The sequence below is a fragment of the Ylistrum balloti genome, unplaced genomic scaffold, assembly GCF_031769215.1.
Source record: "Ylistrum balloti isolate Yb309-2 unplaced genomic scaffold, AGI_CSIRO_Ybal_v1 Utg370388, whole genome shotgun sequence".
NCBI lineage: Eukaryota > Metazoa > Mollusca > Bivalvia > Pectinida > Pectinidae > Ylistrum > Ylistrum balloti.
Genome location: NW_026782269.1, coordinates 353,234 through 378,993, shown reverse-complemented (window position 1 = coordinate 378,993; position 25,760 = coordinate 353,234). Strand labels below are relative to the sequence as shown.

Genomic DNA, 25,760 nt, shown 5'->3' with positions numbered 1-25,760 from the left:
TGTATAACTGGGTGCGGTAATGACCCTATTCCCAATACTTTTAAATATGATGGAAAATTTTACACCAAATTTACTGTCATGTGCCAACTGTAAAACTGGAATTTACCCCGTGTTTAAGTATTGCTAAGCGTATTTATAGTGGAATGTAAATTTTTCATGCAATTAAACAAGATTTTCAAAAAAAAAAAAAAAAAAGCACTGACCACGTCATGAACAATGACTTGGTTGAAAAGGAAAACACAACCATGATATCACGATTAAAGGTCATGTCATACAACTGGAAATTATTGGATACTTTTCACAATTCTGAACTCCATGATAGGATTCTAAACACAATTAAAGAATTTTCAAACACAATTATAGGATTATAAATGTAATTATTAGATAGTTAAACATTATTATAGGATGCCCTACTCAGGAAAACAGAACCTGCAGAAGTTGACCTTGTATGACCTTTGATGACCTTGTAGAACAAATGTGATTTTAATGATTTTTACAGTCAGATTTCCTGTGTAATGAGAAAATGATTGTAAAGCATGTCTCTTGTTTTTTATCATCAAAATTACATTATTTTTTTTTAAACAGAATCAGAATGTGTGCGTATCCAATGATTCTTAATCTTTGTTGTGCTTCTGAGTCTCACACGATGACCAAATCACTGACTTTCAATTTCCTTAATCAAAGATTTTGATCTTCATGGCAGCCATGCAAATGAAAATTCATCTGAAAACTTGAAATATGTGATGATGGAAGCAAGTGATCTCCTTCAAGAAAAGTGTTATGACAGGGTCAGATGTAGTAGAAATGACAGGACTCCAGTGTTACACAGTTAATGTCAATAACATGACCTCATGATGTGTCCACTGTTAACATGTAGATAACATGGCCTCATCATGTGTCCACTGTTAACATGTAGATAACATGGCCTCATCATGTGTCCACTGTTAACATGTAGATAACATGTCCACTGTTAACATGTAGATAACATGACCTCATCATGTGTTCACTGTTAACATGTAGATAACATGGCCTCATCATGTGTCCACTGTTAACATGTAGATAACATGGCCTCATCATGTGTCCACTGTTAACATGTAGATAACATGGCCTCATCATGTGTCCACTGTTAACATGTAGATAACATGGCCTCATCATGTGTCCACTGTTAACATGTAGATAACATGGCCTCATCATGTGTCCACTGTTAACATGTAGATAACATGGCCTCATCATGTGTCCACTGTTAACATGTAGATAACATGGCCTCATCATGTGTCCACTGTTAACATGTAGATAACATGGCCTCATCATGTGTCCACTGTTAACATGTAGATAACATGGCCTCATCATGTGTCCACTGTTAACGTATAGATAACATGGCCTCATCATGTGTCCACTGTTCACATGTAGATAACATGGCCTCATCATGTGTCCACTGTTAACATGTAGATAACATGTAGATAACATGGCCTCATCATGTGTCCACTGTTAACATGTAGATAACATGGCCTCATCATGTGTCCACTGTTAACATGTAGATAACATGGCCTCATCATGTGTCCACTGTTAACATGTAGATAACATGGCCTCATCATGTGTCCACTGTTAACATGTAGATAACATGGCCTCATCATGTGTCCACTGTTAACATGTAGATAACATGGCCTCATGTGTCCATGTGTCCACTGTTAACATGTAGATAACATGGCCTCATCATGTGTCCACTGTTAACATGTAGATAACATGGCCTCATCATGTGTCCACTGTTAACATGTAGATAACATGGCCTCATCATGTGTCCACTGTTAACATGTAGATAACATGGCCTCATCATGTGTCCACTGTTAACATGTAGATAACATGGCCTCATCATGTGTCATGGCCTCATCATGTGTCCACTGTTAACATGTAGATAACATGTCCTCATCATGTGTCCACTGTTAACATGTAGATAACATGGCCTCATCATGTGTCCACTGTTAACATGTAGATAACATGTCCACTGTTAACATGTAGATAACATGGCCTCATCATGTGTCCACTGTTAACATGTAGATAACATGGCCTCATCATGTGTCCACTGTTAACATGTAGATAACATGGCCTCATCATGTGTCCACTGTTAACATGTAGATAACATGGCCTCATCATGTGTCCACTGTTAACATGTAGATAACATGGCCTCATCATGTGTCCACTGTTAACATGTAGATAACATGGCCTCATCATGTGTGTAGATAACATGTCACTGTTAACATGTAGATAACATGGCCTCATCATGTGTCCACTGTTAACATGTAGATAACATGTCCACTGTTAACACTGTTAACATGTAGATAACATGGCCTGTTAACATGTAGATAACATGTGTCCACTGTTAACATGTAGATAACATGGCCTCATCATGTGTCCACTGTTAACATGTAGATAACATGGCCTCATCATGTGTCCACTGTTAACATGTAGATAACATGGCCTCATCATGTGTCCACTGTTAACATGTAGATAACATGGCCTGTTAACATGTATAACATGGCCTCATGTGTCCACTGTTAACATGTAGATAACATGGCCTCATCATGTGTCCACTGTTAACATGTAGATAACATGGCCTCATCATGTGTCAACAACTGTTAACATGTAGATAACATGGCCTCATCATGTGTCCACTGTTAACATGTAGATAACATGGCCTCATCATGTGTCCACTGTTAACATGTAGATAACATGGCCTCATCATGTGTCCACTGTTAACATGTAGATAACATGGCCTCATCATGTGTCCACTGTTAACATGTAGATAACATGGCCTCATCATGTGTCCACTGTTAACATGTAGATAACATGGCCTCATCATGTGTCCACTGTTAACATGTAGATAACATGGCCTCATCATGTGTCCACTGTTAACATGTAGATAACATGGCCTCATCATGTGTCCACTGTTAACATGTAGATAACATGGCCTCATCATGTGTCCACTGTTAACATGTAGATAACATGGCCTCATCATGTGTCTACTGTTAACATGTAGATAACATGGCCTCATCATGTGTCCACTGTTAACATGTAGATAACATGGCCTCATCATGTGTCTACTGTTAACATGTCGATAACATGGCCTCATCATGTGTCCACTGTTAACATGTAGATAACATGGCCTCATCATGTGTCCACTGTTAACATGTAGATAACATGGCCTCATCATGTGTCCACTGTTAACATGTAGATAACATGGCCTCATCATGTGTCCACTGTTAACATGTAGATAACATGGCCTCATCATGTGTCCACTGTTAACATGTAGATAACATGGCCTCATCATGTGTCCACTGTTAACATGTAGATAACATGGCCTCATCATGTGTCCACTGTTAACGTGTAGATAACATGGCCTCATCATGTGTCCACTGTTAACATGTAGATAACATGACCTCATGTGTAACATGTAGATAACATGGCCTCATCATGTGTCCACTGTTAACATGTAGATAACATGGCCTCATCATGTGTCCACTGTTAACATGTAACATGGCCTCATCATGATAACATGGCCTCATCATGTGTCCACTGTTAACATGTAGATAACATGGCCTCATCATGTGTCCACTGTTAACATGTAGATAACATGGCCTCATCATGTGTCCACTGTTAACATGTAGATAACATGGCCTCATCATGTGTCCACTGTTAACATGTAGATAACATGTCCACTGTTAACATGTAGATAACATGGCCTCATCATGTGTCCACTGTTAACATGTAGATAACATGGCCTCATCATGTGTTCACTGTTAACATGTAGATAACATGGCCTCATCATGTGTCCACTGTTAACATGTAGATAACATGGCCTCATCATGTGTCCACTGTTAACATGTAGATAACATGGCCTCATCATGTGTCCACTGTTAACATGTAGATAACATGGCCTCATCATGTGTCCACTGTTAACATGTAGATAACATGTAGATAACATGGCCTCATCATGTGTCCACTGTTAACGTATAGATAACATGGCCTCATCATGTGTCCACTGTTAACATGTAGATAACATGACCTCATCATGTGTCCACTGTTAACATGTAGATAACATGGCCTCATCATGTGTCCACTGTTAACATGTAGATAACATGGCCTCATCATGTGTCCACTGTTAACATGTAGATAACATGGCCTCATCATGTGTCCACTGTTAACATGTAGATAACATGGCCTCATCATGTGTCCACTGTTAACATGTAGATAACATGGCCTCATCATGTGTCCACTGTTAACATGTAGATAACATGGCCTCATCATGTGTCCACTGTTAACATGTAGATAACTGTTGTTAACATGTAGATAACATGGCCTCATCATGTGTCCACTGTTAACATGTAGATAACATGGCCTCATCATGTGTCCACTGTTAACATGTAGATAACATGGCCTCATCATGTGTCCACTGTTAACATGTAGATAACATGGCCTCATCATGTGTCCACTGTTAACATGTAGATAACATGGCCTCATCTGTTAACATGTAGATAACATGGCCTCATCATGTGTCCACTGTTAACATGTAGATAACATGGCCTCATCATGTGTCCACTGTTAACGTGTAGATAACATGGCCTTAACATGTAGATAACATGTCCACTGTTAACATGTAGATAACATGACCTCATGATGTGTCCACTGTTAACATGTAGATAACATGTCCACTGTTAACATGTAGATAACATGGCCTCATCATGTGTTCACTGTTAACATGTAGATAACATGGCCTCATGATGTGTCCACTGTTAACATGTAGATAACATGGCCTCATCATGTGTCCACTGTTAACGTGTAGATAACATGGCCTCATCATGTGTCCACTGTTAACATGTAGATAACATGACCTCATCATGTGTCCACTGTTAACATGTAGATAACATGGCCTCATTATGTGTCCACTGTTAACATGTAGATAACATGGCCTCATCATGTGTCCACTGTTAACATGTAGATAACATGGCCTCATCATGTGTCCACTGTTAACATGTAGATAACATGGCCTCATCATGTGTCCACTGTTAACATGTAGATAACATGGCCTCATCATGTGTCCACTGTTAACATGTAGATAACATGTCCACTGTTAACATGTAGATAACATGGCCTCATCATGTGTCCACTGTTAACATGTAGATAACATGGCCTCATCATGTGTCCACTGTTAACATGTAGATAACATGGCCTCATCATGTGTCCACTGTTAACATGTAGATAACATGGCCTCATCATGTGTCCACTGTTAACATGTAGATAACATGGCCTCATCATGTGTCCACTGTTAACATGTAGATAACATGGCCTCATCATGTGTCCACTGTTAACATGTAGATAACATGGCCTCATCATGTGTCCACTGTTAACATGTAGATAACATGGCCTCATCATGTGTCCACTGTTAACATGTAGATAACATGGCCTCATCATGTGTCCACTGTTAACATGTAGATAACATGGCCTCATCATGTGTCCACTGTTAACATGTAGATAACATGGCCTCATCATGTGTCCACTGTTAACATGTAGATAACATGGCCTCATCATGTGTCCACTGTTAACATGTAGATAACATGGCCTCCATGTGTCCACTGTTAACATGTAGATAACATGACATGTAGATAACTCATCATGTGTCCACTGTTAACATGTAGATAACATGGCCTCATCATGTGTCCACTGTTAACATGTAGATAACATGGCCTCATCATGTGTCCACTGTTAACATGTAGATAACATGGCCTCATCATGTGTCCACTGTTAACATGTAGATAACATGGCCTCATGATGTGTCCACTGTTAACATGTAGATAACATGGCCTCATCATGTGTCCACTGTTAACATGTAGATAACATGTCCACTGTTAACATGTAGATAACATGGCCTCATCATGTGTCCACTGTTAACATGTAGATAACATGGCCTCATCATGTGTCCACTGTTAACATGTAGATAACATGGCCTCATCATGTGTCCACTGTTAACGTGTAGATAACATGGCCTCATCATGTGTCCACTGTTAACATGTAGATAACATGGCCTCATCATGTGTCCACTGTTAACATGTAGATAACATGGCCTCATCATGTGTCCACTGTTAACGTGTAGATAACATGGCCTCATCATGTGTTCACTGTTAACGTATAGATAACATGGCCTCATCATGTGTCCACTGTTAACATGTAGATAACATGGCCTCGTCATGTGTCCACTGTTAACATGTAGATAACATGGCCTCATCATGTGTCCACTGTTAACATGTAGATAACATGTCCACTGTTAACATGTAGATAACATGACCTCATCATGTGTTCACTGTTAACATGTAGATAACATGGCCTCATGATGTGTCCACTGTTAACATGTAGATAACATGACCTCATCATGTGTCCACTGTCAACATGTAGATAACATGGCCTCATCATGTGTCCACTGTTAACATGTAGATAACATGGCCTCATCATGTGTCCACTGTTAACATGTAGATAACATGGCCGCATGATGTGTCCACTGTTAACATGTAGATAACATGGCCTCATGATGTGTCCACTGTTAACATGTAGATAACATGTAGATAACATGACCCCATCATGTGTTCACTGTTAACATGTAGATAACATGGCCTCATGATGTGTCCACTGTTAACATGTAGATAACATGTCCACTGTTAACATGTAGATAACATGGCTTCATCATGTGTCCACTGTTAACATGTAGATAGCATGGCCTCATCATGTGTCCACTGTTAACATGTAGATAACATGGCCACTGTTAACATGTAGATAACATGGCCTCATCATGTGTCCACTGTTAACATGTAGATAACATGTCCACTGTTAACATGTAGATATAACATTGTCGGTACAATAATGGACCTATTGTAATAGTACACTTTGTGTCAGACATGTGAGTGATACAGTCCCTGTGGACCATTTGTATCAGTACAGTTAGTGTCAGACTGGTGGGTTCTGTACAGTTAGTGTCAGACTGGTGGGTTCTGTACAGTTAGTGTCAGACTGGTGGGTTATGTACAGTTAGAGTCAGACTGGTGGGTTCTGTACAGTTAGAGTCAGACATGTGAGTGATACAGTCCCTGTGGACCATTTGTATTAGAACAGTTAAAGTCAGACTGGAGGGTACTGTACAGTTAGTGTCAGACTGGTGGGTTCTGTACAGTTAGTGTCAGACTGGAGGGTACTGTACAGTTACTGTCAGACTGGTGGGTTCTGTACAGTTACTGTCAGACTGGAGGGTACTGTACAGTTACTGTCAGACTGGTGGGTTCTGTACAGTTAGTGTCAGACTGGAGGGTACTGTACAGTTACTGTCAGACTGGTGGGTTCTGTACAGTTAGTGTCAGACTGGAGGGTACTGTACAGTTACTGTCAGACTGGTGGGTTCTGTACAGTTGGTGTCAGACTGGTGGGTTCTGTACAGTTAGTGTCAGACTGGTGGCTTCTGTACAGTTAGTGTCAGACTGGTGGGTTATGTAAAGTTAGAGTCAGACTGGTGGGTTCTGTACAGTTAGAGTCAGACTGGTGGGTTCTGTACAGTTAGAGTCAGACATGTGAGTGATACAGTCCCTGTGGACCTTTTGTATTAGTACAGTTGGTGTCAGACTTGTGGGTTTTGTACAGTTGGTGTCAGACTGGTGGGTTCTGTACAGTTGGTGTCAGACTGGTGGGTTCTGTACAGTTGGTGTCAGACTGGTGAGTTCTGTACAGTTAGTGTCAGACTGGTGGGTTCTGTACAGTTAGTGTCAGACTGGCGGGTTCTGTACAGTTGGTGTCAGACTGGTGGGTTATGTAAAGTTAGAGTCAGACTGGTGGGTTATGTACAGTTAGAGTCAGACTGGTGGGTTCTGTACAGTTAGAGTCAGACATGTGAGTGATACAGTCCCTGTGGACCATTTGTATTAGAACAGTTAAAGTCAGACTGGTGGGTTCTGTACAGTTAGTGTCAGACTGGAGGGTTCTGTATAGTTGGTGTCAGACTGGTGGGTTCTGTACAGTTAGAGTCAGACATGTGAGTGATACAGTCCCTGTAGACCTTTTGTATTAGTACAGTTAGTGTCAGACATGTGAATGATACAGTCCCTATTAATCTATTGTATTGCAGTTAGGGTCAACAGACTACACCAATAATTCCAATGGTAATTGTAAAGTCATTTTTAGACTTGCCTGACAAAAAGGATAGTTTCCTGTAGGGATGTCGGTTCACAATGGCTGTCTGTACGTTATACTTCTAATATCCCTTTCATTTGGTATATTTCTGTTGTTGTCATATGCAAGACATCGATAATAATAGGTATGCGTCTCAGCCTAAAACATCTAACAAGCTGCTGTAATTACTCATATCATTTCTCTTCTCCTTAATGAGTCATCCTCCTTCTTTCCTCCTTCTCAACAGGCTAGCGATCATTGTAGATGTCACTCCACCACTCTTGTCAATGCCAGTCTTTATAGATATTATCCAACAAAGCATTGAAATGGTGGGCTATTTAAATTGCCTCACATCTGTGATCAGTCATCGGCTGTCTGTCCGTCCATCCGTAAACAATTCTTTTTATTACTATTTATTGAGAGCCTGGTAAGACAAACTTGAAGTTTATCATTGCTTTTTTCTAGAAATAATGGATGGATCATTCTCAAATTTCTTCTAGAATTTTATATTGGGACTGATCTGAAAAACAAAATGGCTGACAAAGCAACCATTTTGGATTTTGACAGTTAAAGATTATTACCACATTTTTTTCCCAAGATGAGTTTTCAAATTTTATATAGTTAAGAGCAAGAGAACAGAGGAAAATTTAGACAGAAGCAGCCAACTTTTACACATTGGTGGGCTTCAAGATATTTTGTTTTCAAGCAGTTTGCAATGAGGAAGTTGAAGCAACAATATGATATTAGTGCTATCAATAAGGTTAACTGTAGTTTTCTTAGTTATTTGGCACAAGAAGAACTTATTTTACCAATGTTTTAAAGTTTGTTGTACTTTTCATCACTTGACTACGATTTATGAAGTAAAATCTGTAAGTAGTTATATATGTTAGCTTTAAAGTGTGATACAATGTATTAGACAGATCTTCACTGCTGAGACACAGTAAGTGAAACTAGCTCCGGTAATAACAGGTTAACTGTGTACTGTTACATCACTAATAACCATTACACATTTAGGGAGTTAGCTGTATAAAGACATAGTACTGCACAAAAAGTCATCACTCAGATCTTGTAAAATTTTGTGAAAATATCATATGTAACAGGAACATGATACATGTTAAGGAATGTAAGATAAGATAGTTTTCTACATGACTTCAAACTTCCTCCTTTATTTATAACGTTCCTTGTATTGTAGGGTAAGGACTTGTGTGAGCTTCGCCGACATACGTACGCCAATACTGTGGACTATCGTACAATAAAGAAGTTCCTTCAGCATATCTTTGTACCTTGTCATTGTAAAGCTGTACAGAAACTTCAACAACAGGCACAAAAGGTAAGTATCAGGTTAGTAGCTCAAGAGAATAGCTGGAGATTCCACTGGCCCAAACCTCAGATATTAGATATTTTGAATGGACAGTTGATTGTTGGAATAAAAGAACACTATAGCTATAGGCCGGAGATGTATATGAGGCTGAGATTAACTGCTCCCACACTGGTCCACTGAAAGGCTGAAATGTGGTAATACTGGATATAAAATCAATCAAATAGATAATTACTTCTGTGGTTCTTGTAGGATATCACATGACCATATTGACTTCTTGAAGGAAATGTATTGTCATTGAGATTTAGAGCTGAAGTATTATCATATTATTTAAGTTTGAAAATCATTTAAACAGAATTACAAGCAAAACACCAGAATGGTATTAACTTGATGCCTAGAATAGCCACAGATTACAACGACAGACGCCATGTTAGACATAACTTTGTCATGAAATTAACTTTTCACAGCTTTGTTATCAAACTTTATGAGGGACAAATCAAATTGATAGTGAGATTTTGATTCAAGTAATTACATTATCAAAATTAGAAAATCCTTTTAAACAAAGTAACATACAAAAGACTGAACTTGTATCAAGCTGAAGCCTTAAACAACGGTACACATCACAACCACGGTCACCATGTCAGAAAACTTTGCTGTGGAATTACTTTCTACAGCTTGGTCTATATTGAAGATATTTTGAAATGTAGTTAAGAAGGTACATACAAACACAAGAAAACCATATTGAAAACAAATGATAAATTAAAGAAGAGTTCATGTATTTTGTCACTAATAAATGGACTGAAATGCCACGACACATAAACACAGCATTGGACATTAAGATGTTTGATGTAATTTCAAAAACCAAATTCTGTGTAAAAGATGACTTAGTACAACATCACAACAAAGATGTTGCTGAAGAAACACCATGAAAAAGCTTTTAATTTAAAGGATACTCCATATCTACATTATGGTTCTGTCTTAAAGTCACATACATAATGGTTTCTAATGAATATCCAGTATGACAAAGATCCCACTTTTGGAACGCGTTTAGATCTCATACTACATATCAGTACCTACATTGTTGTACAGCTATTCTCGGACATTCAGTCATGGCTGACCAATGGTAGGACGAAGACGGAGTTTCTTATCTCTCTGTTTTATAGGTCTCTGGTTAGACCAATCAGAGAGCAACTAAGATGGATGTAGTGTCCTGGTGTACGAAGTATTGTTATGTTATACAAACATCTTATGTAAGAAGTGTACATAGTAATCACTTTGTGTGTCTTTATACACACCACCTATGTAAGGGTGTACATAGTAATCACTTTGTGTGTCTTTATACACACCACCTATATAAGGGGTGTACATAGTAATCACTTTGTGTGTCTTTATACACACCACCTATGTAAGAGGTGTACATAATAATCACTTTGTGTGTCTTTATACACACCACCAATGTAAGGGGTGTACTTAGTAATCATTTTGTGTGTCTTTAGTGTGTCTTTATACACACCACCTATGTAAGGTGGGTACATAGTTATCACTTTGTGTGTCTTTATACACACCACCTATGTAAGGGGTGTACATAGTAATCACTTTGCACGACAGGTGCATAAAAATATTTGGATGATAGAGAATAGACATAAGATTGTATGTTTGTCTTTGACCGTTGAGAAAAATAGCGTGACAGTTTGACACAATGATTTCCCTGCCCTGGGGGTTAGGAGGGTTGAGATGTTTAGATGTTTCTCCTTTAAAGCTTAACAATTGCTTTGTAAATATGTCTTCTTTGTAAGGTGTAGAGTAGTTGAGCAATTTATTTTAGGCCTATTTTGCCTCTTTCATATATAGGTCTTTATAGTCAGATGATCGTTAAGGCCCATGGGCCTCTTGTTCTTAGGATTCCTGTGTAGGTTTCTTTGCTCCTTTCAGTTGAGCTCTAGATAGATATGTTTGTTTAATTTTATCTGAATGTCTCCTTCGTTATATACAACGGGGAGCGTCAAGATCCCTCAGGGTCGGGGTTTTTTTTCTTCTTTAATTATTATGGTGACCTATAGTGATTGTTCTTCATCCGTCCAACCATCGTGCAGACTGTCTCATGCATTAACCTTTTCTTGTGATCTTGTGAATGTGATAGTTCGAGTAAATATATAGAGATTTCAATGAAACCTAGCCTGGAGCCTTATTTAAATAAGATCTCAAAAGAGTTTGACAAAGGGACCGCTATTTACAGAGGTATGGCTCTTTGAAGTGTTATTTCCATTGGCCGATGTGAACACAGTACCTTGAGTAAATATACACAGATTTTAATGCAACTCGGTATGCAGCCTCATATCAATTAAGTCTCAGATGAATAAGACAATAGAATGGAGTTGATAATATTTTACAGAGTTATGACCCTTTGCAGTTGTATAACTTTTGAACCTTGTGAACATGCTATCTTGAGTATAGTATTTTTAGGAAGATGAGCTGCTGCTTTTCTCCTTTGCAGTCAGACATACAGCTTATATCTAGACCCAAAAAAAAATCAGCAGAATGAAATAAGAAAAATAAGCGTATCGTCTGAACATTGGTTTCGGACCTTTATGTGTTTCGGAATGGTCATTTTGTTGAGGGGTGTCACATGCACTATTGATATCCAGGTCCTCGCACCCTGATAATTTTGGTCATGGTTCCAGAAAGAATACAAAATTGTGATTTAAACCAAAGATCCCAGTTCACCAGTACAAAATGTCAGTATCTAGTTTTTTTTTAAGTACCTTTCCATCACATATTTTTTCAATGAAACAGATTGTCTAGAACTGTTATTTGCAACCGTATACAGATTTTAAGATTGAAATAAAAATAACATGCTTGTGAATTTAATTAATCATACCTTTTGATATGAATGACAATGATATCTCCTGAACTTTCGTGGTTGCTTTGGAAGCCATAGCTGAAGTTTACAGCTGTTGCATCGGGTCAAATTCAAGAATGACCGCCATGCTTGTTTATGATAAGGAAGGCATCATGTAACATACAAGAAATAATATTGGACTGTAAGAAATTTGTCAGCATTCAAGGGCCTTCACTAGTATTTAACAGTACAGACATTGATGGAGATATTGTTCAGTAAACTGTACGTAACATCAGGCCCTTTATCTGTGTGTAAACAATCTTTGAAGGCTCCCAAGCCAAACAAGTCCAATAAAAGTTATTTCACTTTTTTGAAACACATCAATTAGATAAAGGATTATCTGTATATATTTGTAAACTAATATTAAATGTTTCACTGATGATCTTGATAAGTTGGCTTCCATTGTCTGTTATATCAATGAACTTTGGTCAACATAAGGATGCAGCTTATATTCTAGTGCTGCTAATATATGGATCAAATTGAAAAAATTGTTAAAAATTGGCTCTGAAGCTTATATACCAGTACGGTTTATAACCCAGAAAATATGATAGATATGATCATATGGTCGTGTATCAGTAAGATCTTCGATGTGTTTAACAATGGGACTCATTTCTTGTAACCTGCTGTGTTATTGTTCATTGTGAACAGGTGATTGTTTACTCATGTAGGCTTTTTGTTAATAGAAAAATTGTGTAGGTTCTTTATAAAAAACTTCATGTGTGCTTTCATTGAAATATTCTTACACAGTCATATTTTCATGCATTTTGATAAAATAATGTATTTCACTTTGTTATTGGTTGAGTGTGTATTGTTTTTTCTGAACATGAACCAAATTAAATATCATAATTTGCAAGACAAAATATAGTTCCTCTTGTATTTTCATAGGAAAAGGATGAATGTGAGAAAGCTGCACAACTTTGTGCAACAGACTGGGATGAAGAGGACATGCCAACACCAGGGGTAGACACCAGTACACCATTACCAGGGGGAGACATTGGCACATCAACACCAGGGGGAGACACTAGTACACTATTACCAGAGGGAAACACTGGCACACCTACACCAGGAGGAGCCACTGGCACACAAACACCAGAGGGAGACACCATCACAACAACACCAGGAGGAGCCACTGGCACCCAAACACCAAGGGGAGACACTGGCACCCCAACACCAGGGGGAGACACTGGCACACAAACACCAGATGGAGACACCATCACAACAACACCAGGAGGAGCCACTGGCACCCCAACACCAGGAGGAGACACTGGCACACAAACACCAAGGGGAGACACTGGCATGCCAACACAGCCTAGGGTCTGTGTAGGTCATGAAAGAGCCATGCCAATAGATGATACAGTCATGAGTTTGGATGTCAAAGAGGAAGGTGTGTTCATCAGACAAATATAGACATATAGCAAAAAAGGTCTAAAATCCTCAAGAGGTTCAGACGGAAACATTTATTGCATCAAGCTGTCAGGAACTTTGAACAATTAACATTAGTCACATCAAATGAGTTAGTAGATGTATACAACAAGAGTTGTTTTAAAGTACATACCAAAATGTAAAAGTTATGTTGGCAAAATTAGCTAATAAGTTTGTGTAAGAGGTGTAGCTGTGATAAAACTTTAGGCACAGGTGCTGAAGTCCACAGTACACTGTATTCATCATGATAAAAATGCAAGACCATCAAAATCTATTACGTTGTCGTATACAAAGTCAACCCTTTGGTTCTGAATCACAGAAAGTATTTGGGCCTGGACTTTCCAAGGTATGGTATCATATGTGGTCTTTTTTACCTCACAGAACTTAAATAGAGTTTGAAAGAAAAATTTTATGGCTTTCCTGACGTTTTGTTAGCCCACCATCATCAGATCAGTTTCCGTCCATCTGTCTGTTATCGCCATTTCTTGAGAAATATTGGATGCATCTTTCCCAAATTGCATATGTGGGTTCCGCTTGGTCTCTAGTTGTGCCCATATAATTTTGGGACTGATCAGAAAAACACAATGGCTTCCAGACGGCCATTTTAGATTATTGTCGCTATTTCTGCAAAGGAATGTTTAAATGTCATCATTAAGAGCTAAAACAGAGAAGAGAAAAGAAGGGAAAATAACTTTCAAAGAGGATATAAAGATAAAACAATGGTAGGTGCCAGAATCCCTCTGGGATCTCTTGTAATAGGTATTGAATTTATATATATATATATGTTTCACTAAAATTCTTAAAATTCATCATTAAATTCATAAACTGTACCAGGCAATTTTTTATTCACTTTGATAAATTTTAATGACTATCAGCAATGCATGTATATAATAATTCATTCACACATTACTCATTATAATGGTATATTAATGAGCTCGTTATCCTCACTAAACCAAGTTAGGTGGTTATCTTATTGGCTCCATACGTCTATGCATTTCGTTAAGATTAATACACAATGCATCATATCTATGAAACTGCTGAGCTTCTTGGAAAAGTACATGTACTTCTGTAACCCAATTAAGTGTAAGCTGGATGTAAAGCATCTGAAATCATGATAAAAATTTCTTGAGTTAGAAGGGTAAAATTCAATTTTCAACTAAGAAACATTAAATTTTGAAGGATTTTTAGAACTGGCAAGAATTTTTTCACTTTTTCAAATTTGCTTCTAGATGGCACATACAAGAAAGATTTATTTCTATGAATGTTAGTATGTTTCGTGACTAAGTTATATAACAAGAGTTAAAGTGCAAACATTGAGGTATGATTCTGTAGAATTTTTGTGATTGGATACGGGTAAGGCTTGAATTGTTCAATAATACAACGACCCCTGCTGTAATACACTAACTCTAGACTCCGAAATTATGTCTCCTCACTTCCTCAATTTTTCTGTGAAAACATGAGTGTATGCATGCATGCAGGGATCCATGGTAACTTTTGTACAAGATCTCTCATGAACCCCTGAACAGATTAGGTTCATATTTATATTACCAATGTCTATTCCTGATTCAATTTTGGTGGTCAAGGTCAAAGGCCAAAGGTCATCTTTGATCTTTTTGGAAATAAAAACCTTGTGAAGAAGATATATCATGAACCTCTAAACAAATCTAGAGAAATAAAGAATAATGATGAGAGTGAGCACTTGTTTCCTGATCCAGGGGTGGTGGTATATCTATGTAAGTCCCTGGTCACTTTAACATCCTGATCCAGGGGTGGTGGTATATCTATGTAAGCCCCTGGTCACTTTAACATCCTGATCCAGGGGTGGTGGTATATCTATGTAAGCCCCTGGTCACTTTAACATCCTGATAAAGGGGTGGTGGTATATCTATGTAAGTCCCTGGTCACTTTAACATCCTGATCCAGGGGTGGTGGTATATCTATGTAAGTCCCTGGTCACTTTAACATCCTGATCCAGGGGTGGTGGTATATCTATGTAAGTCCCTGGTCACTTTAACATCCTGATCCAGGGGCGGTGGTATATCTATGTAAGCCCCTGGTCACTTTAACATCCTGATAAAGGGGTGGTGGTATATCTATGTAAGCCCCTGGTCACTTTAACATCCTGATAAAGGGGTGGTGGTATATCTATGTAAGCCCCTGGTCACTTTAACATCCTGATAAAGGGGTGGTGGTATATCTATGTAAGCCCCTGGTCACTTTAACATCCTGATAAAGGGGTGGTGGTATATCTATGTAAGCCCCTGGTCACTTTAACATCCTGATAAAGGGGTGGTGGTATATCTATGTAAGCCCCTGGTCACTTTAACATCCTGATAAAGGGGTGGTGGTATATCTATGTAAGCCCCTGGTCACTTTAACATCCTGATAAAGGGATGGTGGTATATCTATGTAAGCCCCTGGTCACTTTAACATCCTGATAAAGGGGTGGTGGTATATCTATGTAAGCCCCTGGTCACTTTAACATCCTGATAAAGGGGTGGTGGTATATCTATGTAAGCCCCTGGTCACTTTAACATCCTGATAAAGGGATGGTGGTATATCTATGTAAGCCCCTGGTCACTTTAACATCCTGATCCAGGGGTGGTGGTATATTTATGTAAGCCCCTGGTCACTTTAACATCCTGATAAAGGGATGGTGGTATATCTATGTAAGCCCCTGGTCACTTTAACAACCTGATCCAGGGGTGGTGGTATATCTATGTAAGCCCCTGGTCACTTTAACATCCTGATAAAGGGGTGGTGGTATATCTATGTAAGTCCCAGGTCACTTTAACATCCTGATAAAGGGATGGTGGTATATCTATGTAAGCCCCTGGTCACTTTAACAACCTGATCCAGGGGTGGTGGTATATCTATGTAAGCCCCTGGTCACTTTAACATCCTGATAAAGGGATGGTGGTATATCTATGTAAGCCCTTGCTCATTTTAACATCCTGATCCAGGGGTGGTGGTATATTTATGTAAGTCCCAGGTCACTTTAACATCCTGATAAAGGGATGGTGGTATATCTATGTAAGCCCCTGGTCACTTTAACAACCTGATCCAGGGGTGTGTGGTGTTATGTGTTAGATCTGTTTGTGTTAAGCCCCTGGTCACTTTAACATCCTGATAAAGGGATGGTGGTATATCTATGTAAGCCCTTGCTCATTTTAACATCCTGATCCAGGGGTGGTGGTATATCTATGTAAGGACTGTGTTAGATTGTGATGTTTGATTCTGTTTGTGTTAGGACTGTGTTAGATTGTGATGTTTGATTCTGTTTGTGTTAGGACTGTGTTAGATTGTGATGTTTGATTCTGTTTGTGTTAGGACTGTGTTAGATTGTGATGTTTGATTCTCTTTGTTTTAGGGCTGTGTACACTGATGTGCTACCTAGAAAACCATTCTCAGATGTGGCTACAATCCATGTCCAACGTGTATGCTAACTGTCATATACAGTGTTATGGAGGCCCAAGTCAGCTACAGAAACTTGCAAAAAAGGTAATTACTTAATGTTAAGCAACTGTCATGTATAGAGTTACTGAGCCACATGTCAGCTACAGAAATTTGCGAAAAAGGTATTTCATTTCATTAATAATTACCATAACTTTAGTATGCATATATGGCACCTGCACTCATCTTTGTATCCCAAAAACAAAAGATTAAAAAATCCCGTCCTCCCTACAGTCCCACAAGCCATCATGGTAGAGAGTCAGAATGATCTCCATTCCTCTCTCCTTTATGGCGCTGCTGTGAGCTGACCTGACAGATGAGGAGGGTTGCCAAGAGGCTGCTGAAGCTGAGGCTCAGCATGTTCTTTCCCACCACCTTCGGCATTGTCAATTCCCGAGTTCACCACCATTTTAGGTTCTTTGGTGGCTCCTCAGGAGGCCGCTGGCTGGACTCGGGTTTTGGAGCAGAATTCTTCTTTTACCAAGTTCCCAGGTGTGCAGGACTGCAGCTTAACATTGGCAATTTATTGGCGGTTAACGCCAAATACTATGTGACACACGACGGGCAGCTTGCCTCTCAACCAGCAAGTCTATGAACCAGGCGGTGTTGAACTCCAAGGAACACCACAGGATGGAGAGATTGCTGTGTGTCTCCATCCGGATATTGTCATATATGACTGTTGGTCTATATCGGGTATCTAACTTGCCTGAGGGTCGGATATCGGAGACAGCAGGCCAACATCCAGGACAGAGTCACCTCTGATCTGAACACGGCATTGAGCGCACTGGCTGCGCTGCAGGTTTCTTTCCTTGTTGGCTAGGCATTTTTCAGTTCTGAAAAAGCACTCAGTCGAGGAACCCTACCACTCCCAATTGTTGAATGCCCCCTTCTCCGGCCCTACTCTTTTTGATGGGTTCACTACTTTCAAGGCAGTCTTCCTTCTGGCTTTGGATGTAGGAGAAGCAAAGTCCACACATCGTCATCACTTCCTTCCTGCTTTTGATTGGTCCAGAGGTTACGCTGCTGTAACTCACTTGACTGATCCTTCCTTCTTGGCGAAGAATCAGGTCCCTGGGTTCTTGACCGATCCCATTAGGATTCTGGCTTTGATTGGTCCAGCATTATAGACTGCTTTGTCTATGTCGGAAGAGTGAAAGTGTGGGCTCATGAGGTTAGGGCCCATGCCTACTGCCTTCTGGCGAGACAGGAACACCTTCACAGATTTCTATCTGAGGACCCTGGCCTCCCTCTCTGAAGGTTTGTATTCTTTGGGACCTCTTGTGAAGGCGCAGTCAGTAGCTGTGCCCCCTCAGTAGTCAGGGGTATGTCTTTCCGGTTACATGCCACATTGGTGCACCTACTCCTACATTGGGAGGTTGTATTCCAATTGATCTGGCACTCCTTTCCCACCCTACGTGGAATTGTTACTCTGGGTTCTGTGATGGGCTGCCAGGCTTAGAGTCTTCACTACAGTAAGACAAATTTGCATACTAAAGTTATGGTAGTTATAACTAAAATGAAATTGAAAATGAAATTTAGTTGGGCTCCAAAAGGTTTTTTCAAGAAGGGAGATCACTCTAAGTCTCTGCCATGATAGCTCATGGAACTGTAGGGAGGGCGGGATTTCAAACCTTTTGTTTTTGAGATACAAAAATGGATGCAGGTACCATATATGCATACTGAAGTTATGGTAAGTATTACATTATGAAAATTGGTTTTACATGAAAAACCTCAAATTACTTGATGAGAAGCAACTGTCATATACAGAGTTACAGATGCCCTAGTTAGCTACAGAAACTTGCAAAAACAGTAATTACTTCATGTGAAACAAACATCAAAAACCTGTCCTAGTCAGCTACAGAATCAAAGAATGGGTATACGTATTGCATTGTTTGAGTAAGAAAGGATTTATTACAAGTTAACAATAGCGAGGATGTAATAAGTTAAGAGTAATGAGAAATCATGAATTAATTGATTTACTGCACATTTCTCACATCTATCAAACCTAAAGAGTTATAAAAACAGCTCACCCTGTCAGCCCTTATACCAAACTCTGCTTTGTTTTCTGTAGAATTTATCTCTATCTGAATCAGTGAGTATTTCTCAGTTCGGGGACCTTGTAGTTGAGTATTCATATCAGTCTGTCATTATGCAATATAATGGATGAAAGAATTATTTTCATATGAAGGGAATCTATGGTTTTTTGGCATAAAAATCTGCGAAATATACCCGTCACAACATGTATAGTTATATATTAATATGTTGCTGCATACTGTACACCTGGAGCTGCTTGGACGTGAAAAAAAAATCTAACTGCTTGAGTGTCAAAAAGACTGGTGCGGCTTGGGTGTAAACAAAACACTTATCTTTGAAATAATTACAAGAAAACAAGAGTATTTTCAAAATTATGCATTTATTTACCAGTTGTATAAAGGAAATGATATGCATGCAGGCTGGTCTAGGTGGTTACAAAGTTCAGATATATCTCTTCCTGAAGATTCAAGAACTTCTAATTAAACATGATATTCACATAATCATTATTTGCAACACTCCTTACTTTGATGTTAATAATGGGGTAAATAATAATATGTCCACAATACTAGATCATATAGATAGTAACTAATACTACACAGATCAAGATTTATTTAGTAACATTAATTGTGATCAGATGGAGATTGTGTGAGGTCGACAGAACATTCTGATACAGGAGCTGAACCAACACTAGCACTTGATGAACTGGGCACTGCATCTACTACCCTCTTACTTCCACTACCTGAAACAATCAGTCTGTCCCTTTTTTTGGTGGTTTGACATCCAACGTATAATGGAAGATTTAGGACTGAAATCCTGTAGAGAAATACCCGCAGCATGGATTCTCATCAAGCAACCTAGCATACTTTGACTAAGAGATGTTCTGTAGCAAGATTTAATTCTATTCATGGCCGAGAAACTTCTCTTGCATTCAGCAGTGGAAGGTGACATTGTGAGCATGATTTGCACAAGAAGCAAAATATTTTTCAGTCCCTCATAATTACCAGACAAAAACTGTGAATAAATATCCAAAGGGTGCTTATTCTGTTGCTTAACTAACCTGAATTTCAGTTCATTCCATTCTTGCATGACATTTTCAGTGTCAGTCCCCTCAGAAAAATGACATTTAAACACTTCAAGAAGACCCCAAATTTCACATTTACCGTATTGGAACAACTGCCCTTTGTCCCTGGGAAGATCTCTGTGATCAAATATGGCAAAATGAGAAAAAGAGGGCTCTTGAAGTGTCTTGAACCTGCTACTTACATAATCAATCACTTTGTCTAGATAGCTCATCATCATTTTGTCTATGTTATCATCTGCATAAGAGCCTAGACGTGCCTGAGACAAGATAATTTCCTGTGATTCACTCTTGCCACAAAAAAATTTTCCACTGTCTGTACAGTATGAGGATTTGAACTTGGACAATGAAGCGCCAGGAGTATGTTTCAACTCCTCTGAACTCAGTAAGCACACCTCAAGTTTTGCTACAACATCTGTAATAATCATTCTGTTATCTTGAAACTGTTTACTAAGATCAGAAAGCTTTGCCAATACATCCTGCATGAAATACAACATTTTCACAAACCTCACAGACAAAATTTCTTTCAACATGCCTTTCACCTTAGCTGCCTCTTCACCCTTACCATTGCTAGCATTTTCCATATGAGAGACTATGATTGGCAGACTTTTAATCACGGCAGCTATTGCTCATAATCTGGAAGCTACCCATCTAGTTTTTTGCAAACCTGTCTGCTGAATTGGCATTTCATCAAGAATAGAAGCAATTTCCTTCATTTCCTTCCTCCTCTTGGGTGAATAGTAATAAAACTTGTAAATTTGATGTATGGTATCCTGAAACTTGGACATATATTTGATTGACTTAACTGCATCTGTAACACCCAACTCAAGTTTATGAGCAACACAATGAATAGCCACTATTGGATGTCCAACTTTTTCCTCCAGTTTCTTAGCAACACCTCCTCTCTTGCCTAACATAACTGCCGCACCATCAAAATTACATCCAATCAACTTCTTTTCTAACTCATTGGATTAGATTCCTACATTGTTCAAGCCCTCTACTATACCTTCCAGAACTTCTTCTGCATTAGCATGTTTTAACTGAACGACATCTGCAAACTCAGTACGTAAGCAACCATCATCAACAAACCTAACATAAACTGTTTCCTGCTCAATAACTGACAAATCCGTTGCATCATCTGCCAACACACATACTTCTAACGGTCCAGTCCCTTGCACCCTACTTTCATTCTCATTCACAGCCATACATCTCTTGTGCTTTTCAGACCTATTATGCCAATAGAGAGAATCTTCTATAAACGTACCACCCATTCCGCATCCGATATATATATTCGTTTAATACAAATCTTTTTTTGCTTTCACATTCACACCGCTGTGTGAATGCGTGGGTTTCCTTTTACATGTCTCAGTACTGCTACTGCTAGATCCAGCCGTTATGGCAGTCGTTATGGGGATGTTGTGTTGTTTGTTAGTAACAAGATTGTCTGTTAATTCTTGACCCTCTGACTCTTTATTTTTATTTTTTGAAGTGAAGAACGAAGTGAGTTTCTTCTGTTCCACCATCTTAGCACGACTTTGCTTGCTTGGTTACTAGCAAGCCTCGTTCTGAACTGATTGTTTCGAGGGTAAAATGGGTAGCGCTACCGATATATTGAACATGAAAAAATAAAACGTATTTTATTCTTGATCAATTGCGCAATGTCACTGATTATTAATTGCACACATTTCTGAGAAAATTTGAACGAAATTCTATTTGACTGTAAGATATAACTATTTTCAATGATAGGAAAGAAAAGTGTGAACGTTATTGTGTTTTTAGCAGCCATTGTGAACAAAGTTTGTGTGTACTACAAGTTTACCATTTATATCACGGCCATGTCGAGCGTTCACGGAACTTCGGAGTTTGACGTTTTATTTCTAGTTAATTGTCTATGAATTAAAGGAATGGGGACTTTGCACATTTTTTAATATGAATATTTGAATGCACAATCATGAGAACATTTTTTATCAAAACCAAGGCAGTCAAAACCACTCGTCCGGTGGACAAGTATGATAACAACCCTTACTCGTCCAACCAAAATTTTACTCGTCGTGCCCGGTCAGACAAGTGTTCGATCTGACCCCTGAAAAAGACTGTTGTTCCTTGGGTGTAAAGAAGACTTTTTCTGTTTCAGTGTAGAAAAATGACTGCTCCTTGGTTGTGAAAGAAGATTTTAGTTAATTACGTGTAAAAAAATACTTGTGCTGCTTGAGTGTAAAAAACACTGGCGTTTCTTGTGCATATAAAATTTGATGTTGCAATAAGTATTTTGTTGTAACTTGATAGATCTGCAGTCTTTGAAGTTGTCAGTGGAGTGGTGATGCTTTAAATGCGTAGATGTAATTAAGGATAAATAAGCAGATTAGACTGTTTAGCCCTTTTCTGACCTGCCCCACGGCTACGACAAACAGAATCACCATTGACAACCTGCTGTTGCTCTACTGGTGGTCTCTCTGTCAATCTTCATGAACTTTTCACCGGTTTTATATTTATATCAGTAGTATGCAGACAGCATGTTCTCATTGAGGTCCTCATATTCAGTTGTGCTAGGATAGCTCTGGTATTTACCACTGTTTCTTTCAATTTTTAAAAACCTATAGGAGTTTTTAACCCTCAAGAGTCTGTACACATATCTAGTAGTCTCCAGGAAAACAGTTGTAATATTACAGTATCAGATCTAAAGAGAAAGGAAACCTTTTGTTAATGGAAACATTTCCTACTGTATCACATATACAGATCAGAAACATTAGATTAAGAGAACGAAATGAAGCAATGTGATTTTTGTGTAAATGATGCTTCTGTCTGGTGATATAGAAATGAACCCTGGATTACCAGTAAAGGGATTAACTCCACAGACCAGGGGTGTCCCTTGTGCAACTTTAATACCTTTGTAATGTGAAAGTACAGAAATCTGTCAGCAGTCCTGGCGCAAACAATTCCTTGTAAACATCAGAAATACCATGCTTTGGATAAGAAATGTCATATTGACCATCAAAAAAACCATACTCAACATCAGAAATACTGTACTCAACATCAGAAATGCCATACTCAACATCAGAAATACTGTACTCAACATCAAAAATACCATACTCAACATCAGATATACCGTACTCAACATCAGAAATACCATACTCAACATCAGAAATGCCATACTCAACATCAGAAATACCATACTGACCGAACTCAACATTAAAAATACCATACTGACCAAACTCAACATCACAAATACCATACTAAACATCAGAAATACCATACTGACCAAACTCAACATCAGAAACACCATACTGACCAAACTCAACATCAGAAACACCATACTGACCAAACTCAACATCAGAAACACCATACTGACCAAACTCTACATCAGAAATACCATACTGAACAAACTCAACATCAGAAATACCATACTGACCATACTCAACATCAGAAATACCATGCTGACCATACTCAACATCAGAAATACCATACTGACCATACTCAACATCAGAAATACCATATTGACCATACTCAACATCAGAAATACCATGCTGACCATACTCAACATCAGAAATACCATACTGACCATACTCAACATCAGAAATACCATATTGACCATACTCAACATCAGAAATACCATACTGACCATACTCAACATCAGAAATACCATACTGACCATACTCAACATCAGAAATACCATATTGACCATACTCAACATCAGAAATACCATACTGACCAATATCAACATCAGAAATACCATACTAACCAAACTCAACATCAGAAATACCATACTGACCATACTCAACGTCAGAAATACCGCACTGACCAAACTCAACATTAGAAACACCATATATCAGCTCAAATGATATACTCTCTGGTTTGGTGACAGTTGTATTGAGAATCCTGGTGACCAGAATTAGTCTGGACCTAGATTCTTACGTGACAATATACCAAAGGGTGTCTCCTTTATAGCATAGGTCCCTCTTCATTTCAGAGCTGAACTGTTGTCATACATATATAAATAATCACTCTTTAAAGGTCATAGGGTATATATTAATTGTTTGTTTTGTTTGTAACACAAACCTTATATCTAAGACATCTCTGGAACCTCTCCATAGATATGCTTCTTAATTATTCTTACCATTGCATCACACAACCAAGTACTCCTGATAAGCATTTGATGATTATTGGTCATAACTAAAAGGCTTACACACTAGATATCTCATGAAGTCTTCATCAGAAATTATCACCACACCATAGTATTATATCATCACGTTCTACGCTAAGGAATATAACTTTGAAAAGAAAAGATTCCTAAGTATGAAGAGAGGTTAAAGAAAGAACAATGACCTTATGTAATACTTCAGATTAACATATACCCTTGATATTGCAGTGTCCACCTATTGCTGTGGCAATAGCAAAGGCGAAGAAGAATGGAAAGTCATTCCGTGACACCAACAGTCTGTCATTTTCTGTTGTGGAGATCAGTGACAGTATGGGCTGGGCATCAGCACCAGTCAAGCAGGAGCTGAAGACACTTGCATGGGACTTCAACAAACCAGGTACTGACTTGGACTGTTGGGCAGACCCTTAACTATGTTTGGCATTGTGACACTATTATAGTCACGTGGATATATACTTGTTTGGCTACATCACACTGGTATGTTTGAGTATATCATGCTGGTATGTTTGACTATATCATACTGGTATGTTTGACTATATAACACTGGTATGTTTGACTATATCATACTGGTATGTTTGACTATATCATACTGGTGTGTTTGACTATATCGTACTGGTATGTTTGACTATATCATACTGGTATGTTTGACTATATAACACTGGTATGTTTGACTACATAACACTGGTATGTTTGACTATATAACACTGATATGTTTGAGTATATCATACTGGTATGTTTGACTATATCATACTGGTATGTTTGACTATATAACACTGGTATGTTTGACTATATCATACTGGTATGTTTGAGTATATCATACTGGTATGTTTGACTACATAACACTGGTATGTTTGACTATATCATACTGGTGTGTTTGACTATATAACACTGGTATGTTTGACTATATTATAATGGTATGTTTGACTACATAACACTGGTATGTTTGACTATATTATAATGGTATGTTTGACTATATAACACTGGTATGTTTGACTATATAACACTGGTATGTTTGACTATATTATACTGGTATGTTTGACTATATCATACTGGTATGTTTGACTATATCGTACTGGTATGTTTGACTATATCATACTGGTATGTTTGACTACATAACACTGGTATGTTTGACTATATTATACTGGTATGTTTGACTATATAACACTGGTATGTTTGACTACATAACACTGGTATGTTTGAC

At 38.4% G+C, this 25,760-nt stretch overlaps 1 protein-coding gene across 1 annotated transcript in view; it reads left to right on the top strand.

The window, feature by feature from the left end:
• LOC132554263 (ATP-dependent DNA helicase Q4-like) overlaps window positions 1-25,760 on the top strand; it is a 198,791-nt gene that overhangs the window by 144,934 nt on the left and 28,097 nt on the right. Inside the window, exons 15-18 of the mRNA XM_060218571.1 lie at window positions 9,392-9,529; window positions 13,302-13,800; window positions 17,209-17,339; window positions 24,770-24,938. Coding sequence (XP_060074554.1) covers window positions 9,392-9,529; window positions 13,302-13,800; window positions 17,209-17,339; window positions 24,770-24,938 — 937 coding nt within the window. The remainder of the gene's footprint in view (window positions 1-9,391; window positions 9,530-13,301; window positions 13,801-17,208; window positions 17,340-24,769; window positions 24,939-25,760) is intronic.